The following is a 14,151-nucleotide window of genomic DNA, read 5'->3' on the forward strand; positions in this document are numbered from 1 at the left end:
ATGTTTTGCCCATAGTGAGTCAGGTCTCTGGAAAGCTACTTTGGGAGGAACAAATTTGTTTGAGAAACCCACGCCATAATTTGGCTTTTGTCAACTGAATTAGGAGGCAGTGGTCTCCTTTGCTCTCCCCTACACCCCCATTCTGCTTTACAACAGCAATGCTAAAAGGTCTCCTTTGCTCCCCCCTACACCCCCATTCTGCTTTACAACAGCAATGCTTGTGGAAAAAAAAAACTTCACAATTCACCAGTCCAGTTTGTTTTCGTACTTTTTTTCCAGGCTCGCTCTTTTTAAACCCTGGTGTTTGTGTTGTTTGTGAAACACCATGTTGGATGAATACTGGGGAGGGGACCCCCCCCCCAAGGCGATTTGCTCGTAGAGGCTAAGAGGAGGAGCGGCTTTGTCTGAGTTGCTCCTTGCCAACTGCTGACAGAGGCAGTCCTCATGAATCATTCCGGATTGTGATCATGTGCTGCGAGCCCTGAGTGAGCTGCCAAAGAGGAAGTGCGGCTTGTTTTCTTTTTCTTGATTCCTCTGCTGTAGGAAGATGAAAGGTGGAGGAGAAGGAGGCGGCGGCGGCAGCAGCAGCAGCAGGAGGCGGCAGACTTAACCAGGAGAGCCTGCCAATTCCAGAACAGCTCAGATGGAGGCCCCTGAGTGGGACCCTTCGAAAAATGACACCTCCCCACCCACCTTAAGCCCAGCCGTGCCTCCGTACGTCAAGCTAGGGCTGACCATCGCCTACACTGTCTTTTATTCCCTCCTGTTTGTGTTCATCTACATCCAGCTGTGGCTGGTCCTCCACTACCGGCACAAGCGGTTCAGTTATCAGACGGTCTTTCTGTTTCTGTGCCTGCTGTGGGCCTCTCTTAGGACGGTGCTGTTTTCGTTTTACTTCAAAGACTTTGTCAGCGCCAATTCTCTCAGCCCCTTCGCCTTCTGGCTCCTGTATTGCTTCCCAGTGTGCCTCCAGTTTTTCACACTGACACTGATGAATCTTTACTTCACTCAGGTAAGGAGCGGTTGTTTCTGGGTTTGATGGAGTTGAGTACGGAAGGGTGGCGTCTGCCCCAAATCAGCTGGTGGGGCTTTAGTTTGTTGAATGATGTTTCTCTTTCCACTGCCTCTTTGAGGATTAACTGTTGCGTCTGCAGTTTTTGTATCTTTCACAGCTACAGTGCAATGAGGATTCCCCCCGAGTCTTCAGCGCTGTCATTTACTAAAGACAAAGTATTTAACATTGTTTGCAGGACAATTCCATATAAAGCTAGTTTCTGAATAGAATAAACCAAAAAAAAAATTACGTTTGCACCTTTTCCAGCGATACAGAGATAGCGTGGAAAGACACAAACCTAAAATCTCTAATATATATGACTCTGTTTAACAGCTGTAGGAAAATATTCAGCAAATAAAAGTGTTAATGTGCATTCCCTTTGGTAAGTTACGCTGTATTCTCTTTAGTCAATTATTAAATTAGATGGTTCCTGGTTGCATCGGAAATGTGGAGGAGACGTTATAAACCACACATGAAACAATTACTTATGGCCCCCAAAGAGATACTGCTAAAAAAAACCTTGCTGCTCAGCAAACGAAGGATATCAGCTGGTTTTACTAACAATGGAAAACAAGGTTTCACAACTCCTTCATGTTTGTCCAGAAGAGTCTGAATCTCTGTGGCAACTGTGCGGCCTCACCTATCAGTTTTCACAAGAAGGAAGTTCATTTAGACGGGATGTATTGAACAGCCCTTTATTTTGAGGCAAGAGCTTTTTCTTTCATTATGAAACAAAACACTGCAACTTGGAAGTTTGTACCAATCAAGGGAAAGTGGTTTAAAATTATACAAGAAATCCGATTTGAAATCTGATGTTGCATCAAGGTTAGGATCCTGGTCCATTCACTCCTTGGCCACAGATTTGGTCGGTAGCCTTAGGGGAGCCTGTGAACCTCAGCTCTTTCACATGTCGATTGTAAGGATTGCTAAAGCAATATCTGAAGCAGTGAGCACTTAAAAGTATTATTTTCATACTAAACAATATTCTTAATGCCAATTAGCAATTTGTTCCTGAGACCTAGATATTTGGTACAAAACGAGAGAAAATAATTAGGAAGAAAGGAAATGTCATCGTGAGCATTTTTAGGAAGATAAGAAGAGTTGCCCCTGGTAAAATACCATCTTATTCTGAGTGGCTCGAGTATTTAATTCGATTTACAGTCTGGCTTATTTGGAAGCCCCATGGGTAACAGTGGAGTTTACCACCAGGTAAATGTAAAGTGTTGGCCAAAATTAGCCATAATTAAAATGGGGATAATAGTGGCATCTTCTGGTTATGAATGTGAGGATGGATCACAAAAAGACCATAATGAACATCTGCACATTAAAAACGTCTTTATTTAAAAACTGCTGTTCTTTTCTATTAAGTGCAGATGGGATATTGTGCTGTTGACACTGAAAAGGGACTTGTAGAAGCGATGCCTAAAAGTGGCAGGCTTGGCCTCCTCGCAGAGGAAGGTCTCAAGTAAAAAAATAGAGAAATTAGAAAAATAGGAACAGCCTTCAAATGAATATACTACTTTCTGTAGAATGAACCACACGTGTCTCTTCTTTGGTAGATGCTACCAAGCGATAATCAGGAAGTTGCAAGTTTGGCTTGTAATTCAGCATACTGTCAAGGCAGCTCTGTTCAAAAGATACACCTATAATGCTGTCTCAGCAGACAAGCAAGAACAAGTGTGAAAAGAGGAGGAGAATCACAACAACCCCACAGACTTGTGTGGAGACAACTTTAACCCAGATTAAAAAGGAAGGCAGACTAGTTCAACCTCTTCATACACCAAAGCCAGTTTGAAGGAAAGTTACTGATTGCTGGCATAAATGTGGGGCTGCAGAAGCGGTGGAGCAAAAGGCCATCATATTCATTCAGCTCCCCACCCCCATAAAATGTAGTTGGGCAGGAAGGACATGCCAGGGAAGCACCTGAAATTATGCCAGGGGACTAACTTGCAAAAATGTAGTTTAACTATGGAAAGAACAACTGACAGAAGAAATCACTCTCCTGAACCTGATAGCACAAGGACACTTTAGAAATACAAAGCAATGTTTGAATACCTCTCTTTTATGTAGGACCAGAAAAGAGACAGAGGGCTTTCCTAAATGTCAAGTATTTATTTATTTATTCTTTAAATTTCTAGCCCACCCTCCCCAACCAAGGTCAGGTTCAGGGCAGGTAACAACAATAAAATCATATATATAAAATCATATAAAATATGCAATCTTAGACATTATTAAAACCACAGATTGATTCACCTGTAAGTGAATCAATGGGGGGATTACCGCATTATGTATTCCCAGCGATGTATTAAGAGTTTGAAAATGTTACAAAAAATACTGTTCGCACTTTCTATGTATTCCCAGCGATGTATTAAGAGTATGAAACTGTTATAAAAAATACTGTTCGCACTTTGTTTGGCCCCTTTAGCTGTGAAGACGTCTTCCAACCATTTTTTAGCGGTGGCATCCAAAAGCCCTTTTAAAGTGATGTTTTTATAACATTTTCAAACTCTTAATACATCGCTGGGAATACATAATGCGGTAACCCCCGGGATGTTAGTGCAGAAGGTCTTTTCATATGTGCTTTTCATAGGTGGAAAGAGGAGTTTCCTGCTTAATAATAATTAGGTGGGGGTATTTGCAAGGCTGTCAAAGATAGGACATTTTGGAGGACTTTCATTCATAGGGTCGCCATGAGTCGGAAGCGACTTGACGGCACTTAGCACACGCACATTGGTAAGTGGGACAGGGGGGTTAAAACTTTCCTCTACATGCTGAGCCCTCTTCCAGTGCCTGCCTTCAGGGCTCTTCCCCTACCCAGTTTTATTCCTGGTACTGGAGCCATCTGCGGGGGAGAGGTGGTGGTCATGAGGAAGGGATAGCAGAGGAGAATAGACAAGGGGGAAAGAGTCAAGCACCCCCTTCTGACCTTCAGTTCTCACTGCCACCTTAGTTTTACATAGCAGTTGGGGGTCCCCGTGTTTGCCATGCAATGTGTCATTCTGCTTTGAGTCATAGAAATATTCCCACAAGTCACTCTCACATGAAACACAGTGAGTGTTTATAAAGCTGACTACTTTCAAGGCAGTACTACTCTTTCAGCCGCTGGTTGAATTTACTGTGTGCTTCTGTATTTCTCAAGGAATTCATACACACTTGCATGCACATCCCACCTCCACCTTATTAGTATTTTAGACATGGGAGCAAAATGCAGAAGACTATTAGCAAGAACCTGTTAGAAAAATGAGGATTTGCATGCATGAAGTATATATCCTAGCATGAATTCCTCTGAAGTTAAGCAACGATTGTCTGCTTACACACACACACACACACAACATTGTGCCTATGTATACATTTTCCACATCCAGTACTAATGGAAAACTTTGGCAATGACAGCTTAATTATTCTTGTGTTCAAAGTCACTGTTTCCAGTGAGATTGATGTAATCTAATTTTATAAGACTTTGTGAGAGCAGCATGTGTAGTGGTTAGAGTAATGGGCTAGGATCTGGGAGACTTGGGTTCCAATCTCCACTCTGCCAAGGTAGCTTGGAGGTAAAATGGAAGAGAAAAGAACCATGTAAGTGGCTTTGGGTCCCCCCCCCCGCCCCCAGTTGGGGAGAATGGTGGAGTATAAATGAAGTAAAGACATTTATGATAAACGCCCCAATGGGGCTGTATAACCATATGGCCAGGCCAGTGTTGGATAGATGAGTAAGTCCTGGAATCATAGGACTCAAGTTTCAAGAGAAGAGGGAATTTTGCTGTTTTGCCTTAGTCATCTAAACTGGAGGAGCAAAAATCCTCTTTTCAAGATACATTCTATAAATCACATTTTATCACTTTTCTCAGGCTGTTGCCATGTGCTGATGACAGAGGCATTTGCAGCAACAAAAGAGAATCTACCCAACAGTTTCCCCCATAGTTTCCTTGCCTCAGGCCTCATGACTGTCATTGCCCCCATCTGGGGATTAAAAGGAGCTGTCAAATCATGGCAGATTGTTATAGTGGTTAAAGTGTCAGACTAGGATCTGGGACACCCAGGTATGAATTCCCACTCTTCCATGGAAGCTCACTGGGTGACTTTGGGCCAGTCACACACTCTCTGCCTAACTCACCTCACAGGGTTGTTGTGAGGATAAAATGGAGGAACAATGTAAGTTGTTTTGGATCCTAGCACTATAGCAATCTAGGAAATGCTGATTTTATTTTATTTAACTAGCATATATTCTAAAGAAAAGGCCAATGCAAATGACACGAGAATGGCATCAGTTTAGAGAGTAGGGTTGCCATCCTCTAGATAGAACCTGGAGTTCTCCTGGAATTACAACTGATCTCCAGACTACAAAGATCAGTTTGGAGAAAATGGCAGCTGTAACTCTATGACATCACATCCTGCTGAGTTCCCTCCCCTTCTCAAACTGCCCTCCCCAGACTTTGCACCCATATCTTCAGGAATTTCCCAAACTGGACTTTGCAACCCTGCTACATAGAGAGATGTTATAGAATCTAAGAAATAAACCTAAACGGGAATAATGAACTAGCTTATACTGAGGTGTGTGTGTTTCCTTCTCTGAGTATAATATGAGGAGGAGTTGCCACAACTAGGCCACATTTCAATGCGATGCAAGCTGGGGTCTGGCTATTGTATAATGTAGCCTAAATCAACACTCTTTTCACCTGTGATACCCAGAAGCTTCATGGTGATACTTATGTGAATGTTAAATTATTGTGAATGCAGAAAACAGAGAGTGGAAGAGAGGTATTTGTAAAGCAAAGGAACACTTAACAGTTCAATCTTAAACACAGTTACACCCTTCTAAGCTCATTTACTACACTGGATTTAGAAGGGTGTAACTGTTACTAGGATGCTACTGTTAGCATGTTACATTTGCATTACAAATCAGCAAGAACCATTTTGAACTTCATGTGTGGAAACATCCCCGAAAGCAGTTAGAGCTACAGAATTAGTGAGTGCCTTGTGGACATCCCATGACATAACACTTTCTTTTTTTTCCAGTGTGTGTACATTGCAGGTACACACGGGGAATCCTCAGCCAACTACAGATCCTTTCACCATGCCCACTTGATGAAAAAAACATATGATAGGGGTCTTGCTACAAGCATATTGGGCCATTGGGAAGAAGCCCCATATTGGCCAAGCGCCTGAATGATTTTTGCCTGGCTCCTAAAAGAAAATAGTGTTGGTGCTATGTGGGCCTCAAGGAGAAGGGGATTCCACAGGCGAGGTGCCACTACTAAAAAAGTCCTGTCTCTGATGGCCACCTGTCAGCAAAGCTGATTCTATGACCTTAGGCAGATCATGAGAGGGAGGGCATCTTGGCCATCTTCTGGGCATAGAGTAGGGGTCACTGGGGGTTTGGGGTGGAGGTAGTTGTGAATTTCCTGCATTGTGCAGAGGGTTGGACTAGATGACCCTGGTGGTCCCTTCCAACTCTATGATTCTCTAGTCCCCACCTGCCTCACTTCCAAAGGCAGGGTCACACAGAGCAGGACTTGTGAGGAAGATCTTAGCTGGTGAGCTGGACGATATGGGTGAGAAATACCTTCTCTTATGCAGTTGTGCCTGGGTTAACCCTTGGATTAGAATTTAGTTTTGATCATTTGCCTTCTTAGAAGGATGGAAACAAAAATTCAGAAGACTGAGAGGACAGCAACAATTAGGATAAAAGGGTCTGGAAATAGTCTAGGAGGAAATAGTCTAGAAGGAAATGGAACAGAATATATTTAGTTTAGGGACTAAAGATGGATTCAGAAGTTTTAATGTCTCTAAAAGGCTTCCATTAAGAACAAGCATTTTTTCATGGGCAGTTCACACAATACAAAAAATGTGGTTAAATGTTAAATACTTAGTACATAGTAGGCACTGGCTTCTACCCTCAATCTACTACAAAGCTTCTTATTCATCGCATGTTCACCACAGAAACGGACTGCCACAGAGCACCATGGCCTTGGATTTCCAAAACGTGTTTGCTAATACGGTGAACAAAAGTGATGTCACAGGGATATCTGTCAAATACTTAATTTATACCTGCTTCTACTGAAACGTGCAAAGCAGCCCTGAAAAAGGACAACTAGAACTGTACTTCAGCAAAAAAGACTAAAGTCAGATATCAGGAAATACTCAGGACTCTTAAAAACAACTAGACAAAAGAAACAGCAGCTGCCACCTCCAAGAAAATTGATGTCTATAAGGGCCCCTTGGAGCAGAGTGGTAAGCTAGAGTACTACAGTCAAAAGCTCTGTTCAATCCCAACGGGAGTCAGTTTCAGGTAGCCGGCTCAAGGTTGACTCAGCCTTCCATCCTTCCGAGGTCGGTAAAATGAGTACCCAGCTTGCTGGGGGCAAAAGGGAAGATGACTGGGGAAAGCACTGGCAAACCACCCCATAAACGAAGTCTGCCTAGTAAACGTCGGGATGTGAAGTCACCCCATGGGTCAGGAATGACCCAGTGCTTGCACAGGGGACTACCTTTACTATAGAAATAGAAGTGTAAAGACTTTTTGCATTTGTGGATTAGATTTTTTTTCTATTCCTCGAGCCCTGGCAGAATACCACAAGCAACCAACACAAGGTCCCTGTCCCAAGTAATTTACATCTTAAAATGGACAGAGGGGAGAGCCAACCAAGGGGCGGGGAGGCAAAGGCAACAGACCAACAGAATGAAGGGGAAAATGGGAGAGAAGAGTATCAGTGAGTGGATGGGAGCAAACTCGGTTGTCCTTGAGAACAGTTCAAAATAAATGACTGCGCAATTTTCTGCGTCAAAATTTTTGAGAACAGAATTTGATGTCTATACTTTTCATAGTGTTTTTCTTTTCACTACATTTTATAACTTTACTGTTTTGACTACCCAGCAATAAGACGGCATATAAGCAATAAATAGACTAACATTTGGGTAGCCAACCTCCAGGTGGGGCCTGGATATCGCCTGGAATTACAAGTACTCTCCAGATGCCAGAGATCAGTTCCCTTTAGGGTTGCCAATGCCCGGTTGGGAAATTCCTGCAGATTTGGGACAGAGCCTGGGGAGGGCGGGGGTGAGGCAGGGGAGGGACATCAGTGGGACATGATGCCATGCAGTCTACCTTCCAAAGCAGCCATTTTCTCCAAGCGACCTGATCTCTGTAGTCTAAAGATCAATTGTAATTCCAGGAGATCTCCAGCCACCACCTGGAGGTTGGCAATTCTAGTTCCACTGGAAAAAATGGCTGGTTTGAAGGGTAGACTGTATAGCATTATACCTTTCTGAGGTCCCTCCCTTCTTCAAATTTCACCCCTTAATCTCCATGAATTTTTCAACCTGAAGCTGGCTACCCTATCTAATGTAGGTCACTGCTTCTTCAAGGACCTTTCATTTCCTTGTTCCCAGGTAGCATTGTGTCTTTCTTTGACAATCATGCTAGCCTGTGCCCCACCACGCTATTACAAAAACTTAAGAGTACTTGTGTTTTTTCAAGAGGGAGTGGCAATTTCTATCACCCACTAAGGCCTCCAAATGTTGTTTCTGGGGGTCAGTGGGCCAGGATCTACACAGCAAGCAAAGTGGGGGTCTGCAGTGGGAGGGCACTGGCAGAAATCATCGCTCCCTCTTTAAAAAATTTAAGTTCCATTAAGTTTTTGGAAAACCATAGATGGACACAAAGCACTGGGCCTACTTGTTTACCTTGGTTTGTATTGCATGATGGTTAGTTTTGCTAGCTATTACAGGTGTTGTTTTTTTTTTAAACAACCTATAATGGTGGTTAAAATGTACAGTGCGTGTCACAGTTTTTTTGGAGGGGGCTGTGATGTCAGTTATTTAAACATTGTATATGCTGTTGCACTTTGACTAAACATCCTAGGCAGAACATTTCTGCACCATCAGTACATCTTATTCTCAACCTGGTCCCATCTGTGGATGAACAAATCTGCAGTTTAAGGCCATGAAGACAGAAAGGAGATATTTCTGGAAACTTGGGGGACTTCCCAGGTGTGCAGAAAAAAACTGGCCTGCTGGCCTAGTAGCATTCAGCTTCCTCAATGAGTGTGGGAAATGTCAGAAGAGGAGGGGAAGTGGCCACTGATTCACAAAGAGGAGGCAGGAACAGCCGCTGCTCCCTGCAAAGTGTTGGAGAGGAGGACAGGTGGGTGGGCAGAGCACTGGGGAGGTGGAGGGATGGGGGAAAGGGTGAGCAGCCAGGCAGAGCAATAGGCAGCAGGTAGGCAGAGCAGAGGAGGCAGTGGGCAAGATTCCCTGTCCTCATAAGTTTGCCTATGGAGAGGAAGAAGAGTGGGAGCCTGTGCCACTGCTACTTCAGCCAAGCCCATGGAGACTGCAGAGCTGAGTGCAATTGGGCAGGCAGAGTCCTTGTCACTCCTAATAGTAAAGAGGTATTATGAACACAAAAGTGGCCCAACCAGGCTGTCCACAGAGAAAGTGGGGGTTTCTACATACTCAGGCCATGCAGGGAAATATAAAGTTGTAACTTAACCAAAAGAAAAATACTCCAAACCCAAATAAGGATTCAGCATGCCTTGTAGGATTGCCAACCTCCAGGCACTATAAATGGAAACACCTGTGCCAGTATTAACAAAGTTAAAGAAAATGGCGGCACGAGGGCTCAAAAATACAACACCACACTGGAGAATCACAAAATAAATGTATAATAATATCAGGCATTAATTCATGCAGTGCCATATTCAAACAACATACATAAATAAAGGTCTTCAAACATCTCGTAAAAACCTGAACAAAAAATCTTAAATGAGGCGGGAAGCTCCCGTCCCAAAATATGGTGTCAAAGTCCCGAAATAATACGTTATGGAATAAGGTCCAAAGAACACATAAGGTAGAAACAAAGGAGGACGTGTGGCTAGTCGTTGGTGCACGTTTCAAAGGCTTTCTTCAGCTCCAACAAAGTTCAAGACAACTGAAAATTTTATAATCCGTTTGGAAAATGAACACGTTGTCCGTGGACCGTCAGCTAGAAAGAATATATGTGTCTATCTGAATTCAAGTGCGCATGTAATTTCTTATGTTTCTGACAGCTCTAAACATAAGAAATTACATGCGCACTTGAATTTAAATCGTGTTTTCTTTTAGTCCGTGGCAAAACAGAAGCAAAATCTACCGTGAAAAATGCCCCCAAGGCAAAACCTCCTGTGCATAGATGGCTGTAGAGAAAGTCGGCATATAAAAACCAACTCTTCTTCTGTTGCTTTTAACTGTTTGAATGGGAAGTGCTTTTCTCTTGTTTCTGTAAATCAGTGTGTTTGTGTGGGGGTGGTGGGAGTGTTTACCATTAATATTTCACATGGAGGCTGCTCTGTTCTTTGGTTGTGTTAGCTTTGTGGTACTGTGCCTGCCAGACTCTTGTGACATTTGGTATCTGTTTCTTTGATCCCTTACATTTAAAAGATCAGTTTTATTGAAATGCGTATTGATTTTTTTCCCTGGCAGTTTGACAGTTTATCTGTTTTATTGGACCCATTTTTTTTATACAGGCTGCAGTGTACAGATCTGAGCACTTATTTCTCATTAAGGTCAATGGGATTCAAATGGCTTTGGTTATCTTCTGGATAATAGCCACAATGCAGAGCTTCCCGTAAGTAAACACAAGGATTTTTGCATACAAAGTAGGATTTTAGAGTGATTTTTAAAAAACAAGTAGAAGTCCTTGTGCTACAGTACATCATAAGCAGCTTTTGAAACTCGAGAGTTTTCACTAGGTTCACAGAATCATAGACACAATTCTGTGTATCATGGCCTTATTTTGCATTGTGTTTTTGAACAGCTTACTATGATGCCAATCTACTTAAATTAAGGTTGCGTACTGGCCTGGGAAAAGTTCCTGTCTCTTTAATAGAGGCTAAATATGCAGAAATAGGCAGTTGAAGCTTTTCATGGCATGGAGCTAAATAATAACGCCTGATAACTGCTGCAAATTATTGAAGGGACAGCACAAAAGGGACAGTGTAAAAGTTGGCAACCTTAACTTAAATGCTTTGATAAGATCCTTTCAGCATCAAACACACATATATCTTGCCAGTTAACTTTACACCGCTCATGTGTTTATGTGGATACCAGTTTTAGGCTAAATAATCTCACTTTCTTATTGTGTGCGTGTGTGTGTTAAGTGCCGTCAAGTCGCTTCCGACTCATGGCGACCCTATGAATCAATGTCCTCCAAAATGTCCTATCTTTGACAGCCTTGCTCAGGTCTTGCAAATTGAGGGCTGTGGCTTCCTTTATCGAGTCAATCCATCTCTTGTGTCTTCCTCTTTTCCTGCTGCCCTCAACTTTCCCTAGAATGACTGTATTTTCTAGTGACTCTTGCCTTCTCAAATTGTGACCAAAATACAACAGCCTCAGTTTAGTCCTTTTAGCTTCTAGGGTCAGTTCAGGCTTGATTTATCTATAACCCATTGATTTGTTTTTTTTTGGCAGTCCATGGTATCCGTAACACTCTCCTCCAACACCACATTTCAAAGGAGTCTACTTTCTTCCTGTCAGGTTTCTTCATTGTCCAGCTTTCACACCCATACATAATAATAGGGAATACGATGGCATGAATTAACCTAATCTAGGTGGCCAGTGACACATCCTTACACTTCAAAGTACTGGTTCAGATCCAATGCATCTCGAGGCTTAGCTAATAAAATGTAGAACTGGATGTCTTCTGCAAATTGATTACACCCAGTCCCAAAGCTCTGGACAATCGTATTCACTTTGATGTTTAAAGTGCCATCTCTAGGCCATGAAGGCTTATGATGCAACTCTATGAGTTTTGCTATATCAGACTAACACATAGGGTTGCCAGGTCCTTCTTTGCCTCCAGTGGGATATTTTTGAGGCGGAGCCTGAGGAGGGCGTGGTTTGGGGAGGGGAGGGACTTCAATGCTATTGAGTCCATTTGCCAAAGCCGCCATTTTCTCCAGGCAAATTGATCTCTATCAGCTGGAGATCAGTTGTAATAGCAAAAGATCTCCAGCTAGTACCTGGAGGCTGGCAATCCTACCGTCAGGCTTTGCACCAGATTACCTGCCACCTTGCACACTTGCTGTTGATGTATTCTAACCTTTCGTGGATGCTGGTATGGGAAGAAACACCACAGGATGAAATTTGTCCAGATTTCACTGTCATGTCCTAACCATCATGCTTTAGTTGTTTTGAAGTTGTCTTTGTAAAGGGTGGAGAAGCAGGTCTAGTCTTGCAGTATGGGTAGAAAGTGTGTCTTGCACTGAGTCTTGCCAGCAGTAGTTTTAAAACTTCCTGTGTCATTTCATGTCAGCTGTGGATTAGACAGCAGAACCAACTCACACTGAGCAGATGAGGAAAGTAGCCATTTAACATGTCTAAAGGAAATAGCCTTTCTTAGGAACATGTTTCTTAGTCTGGGTTTATTGAAAAAGTTGTTTGGTGCTAGAAACACATTTTGTAGTTTGTATATGATGGTGTGTTGGAAAAATTAGGTGTCAGAGCGTGAAAACCATTATACACTGTAAGACTTTCACATAAACATGTCTAGGATTTGCTGAAATTTTATTTCACCTAAATATTGTCCCTAAAAATGTAATGTGTGAATGTGTTGTTTGAAATCATGTGTATCATGCAAATATACTAATAGGACTGGTTGCAGCTCCCTGTTGGTTGTATATTCAATGGCATACCCCTGTGTGCTGCTGAATAATGTGCGGGATGATCCCAGAAAATGGGTTATTTGTGCCAGTAGCTCAGAGAGATCTTTGCCCAAAGCAGTGCCATGGTTTGAGGGTAAATGTGAATTAATTGTTTTAATTATGTGGTCTTACCATTTGTCTGGACTAAAAGATGCTCGACTGCAATATACGACCATACTAGCTTATTCCTAAATGTTTATTGCAAATATAATAGCAAGATTCAAGTCCAGTAGTGCCTAAGACCAACAAGATTTCCAGGGTATAAGCTTTCCAGAATTCAAGCTCCAGAGAGTCAAAGCTCTTTTCATCAGAGCTTTGACTCTTGAAAGCTTATAGTGTGGGAATCTTGTTGGTATTCTAGGAGCGACTGGACTCGAATCTTGCTCTTCTACTGCGGACCAACACCGCTATCCACCTGAACCTATCTGCAAATGTAACATGCACTCTTGTTTCATTACAGGTGATTTTTAAAGCTAAATCAAAATACTCACCAGAACTACTTAAATACAGGTAAGAAATACATTTCTTGCAGCAAATAAAAGGTAAAGGCAGTTGTTAATTGTTGGTCTCTTTTGATATATCTGTGGCAAGAACCTTTTCCACCTCAAAGTAGTATTTCAAATAAGTAATTATTATGGCAGAAAATTTTCTAATGGAATATACACATTGTTCAGGTCACACTCTTGATCTGGGATTTTGTTCTGGGCAGGATGAATGTGAGATGGGGAGATTAAATGCATCTTTGTCTGACACCTTTGCTAATTGGAAACCATTCTCTCCCCCCATATTCTGTCCTAACAGCAGCCTCTTGTCCAGAGTGCAGGTTGTGCATCAAAACAATCAGATGCTGTGGCATACCCATTTCCTTTAAAACCAGCCATAGCTTTTCATAATCCACAATGTCAAAACTTTGCTGTCATCTATGAAGAACAAGCTGATTTTCAACTGAGGCTATCCTTATGAGAAGACAAGACTCACTGGAAAAGACAATCATGCTAGGAAAAGTAGAAGGCAGCAGGAAAAGTGGAAGACCCAACATGAGATGGCTTGACTCTGTAAAGGAAGCTATAGCCCTCAGTTTGCAAGATCTGAGGAAGGCGGTTAACAATATGGCGTCTTGGAGGACATTGATTGATAGGGTCGCCATGAGTCAGAAGTGAGTTGACGGCACTTAACACACACACAATTATGCATGGGCTGGAGAAAGTAGATACAAAGAACTTTTTCTCCCTCTCTATAATACTAAAACTTGGGGCACCCAGTGAAGTTGATGGACAATAGATTCCAGACAGACAAAAGAGAATACTTCTTTACTCAACAATTAATTGAACTGTGGAATTCATTGCCATTTGATGTAATTTTGGTCACAAACATGGGTGGCTTTAGAAGGGAGTTACGTGGATTCATGGAGGAGAGATC

General features: G+C 42.4%; 1 protein-coding gene across 1 annotated transcript in view; it reads left to right on the plus strand.

The window, feature by feature from the left end:
• The first annotated feature begins 638 nt into the window (after positions 1-638).
• Positions 639-14,151, plus strand: part of GPR137B (G protein-coupled receptor 137B) — a 29,014-nt gene continuing 15,501 nt past the window's right edge. The window contains exons 1-2 of the mRNA XM_056852848.1: positions 639-1,012; positions 13,193-13,242. Coding sequence (XP_056708826.1) covers positions 644-1,012; positions 13,193-13,242 — 419 coding nt within the window. The 5' untranslated portion in view covers positions 639-643. The remainder of the gene's footprint in view (positions 1,013-13,192; positions 13,243-14,151) is intronic.

The sequence above is a fragment of the Euleptes europaea genome, chromosome 7 (genome assembly GCF_029931775.1).
Source record: "Euleptes europaea isolate rEulEur1 chromosome 7, rEulEur1.hap1, whole genome shotgun sequence".
NCBI classification, from domain to species: Eukaryota; Metazoa; Chordata; class Lepidosauria; order Squamata; family Sphaerodactylidae; genus Euleptes; species Euleptes europaea.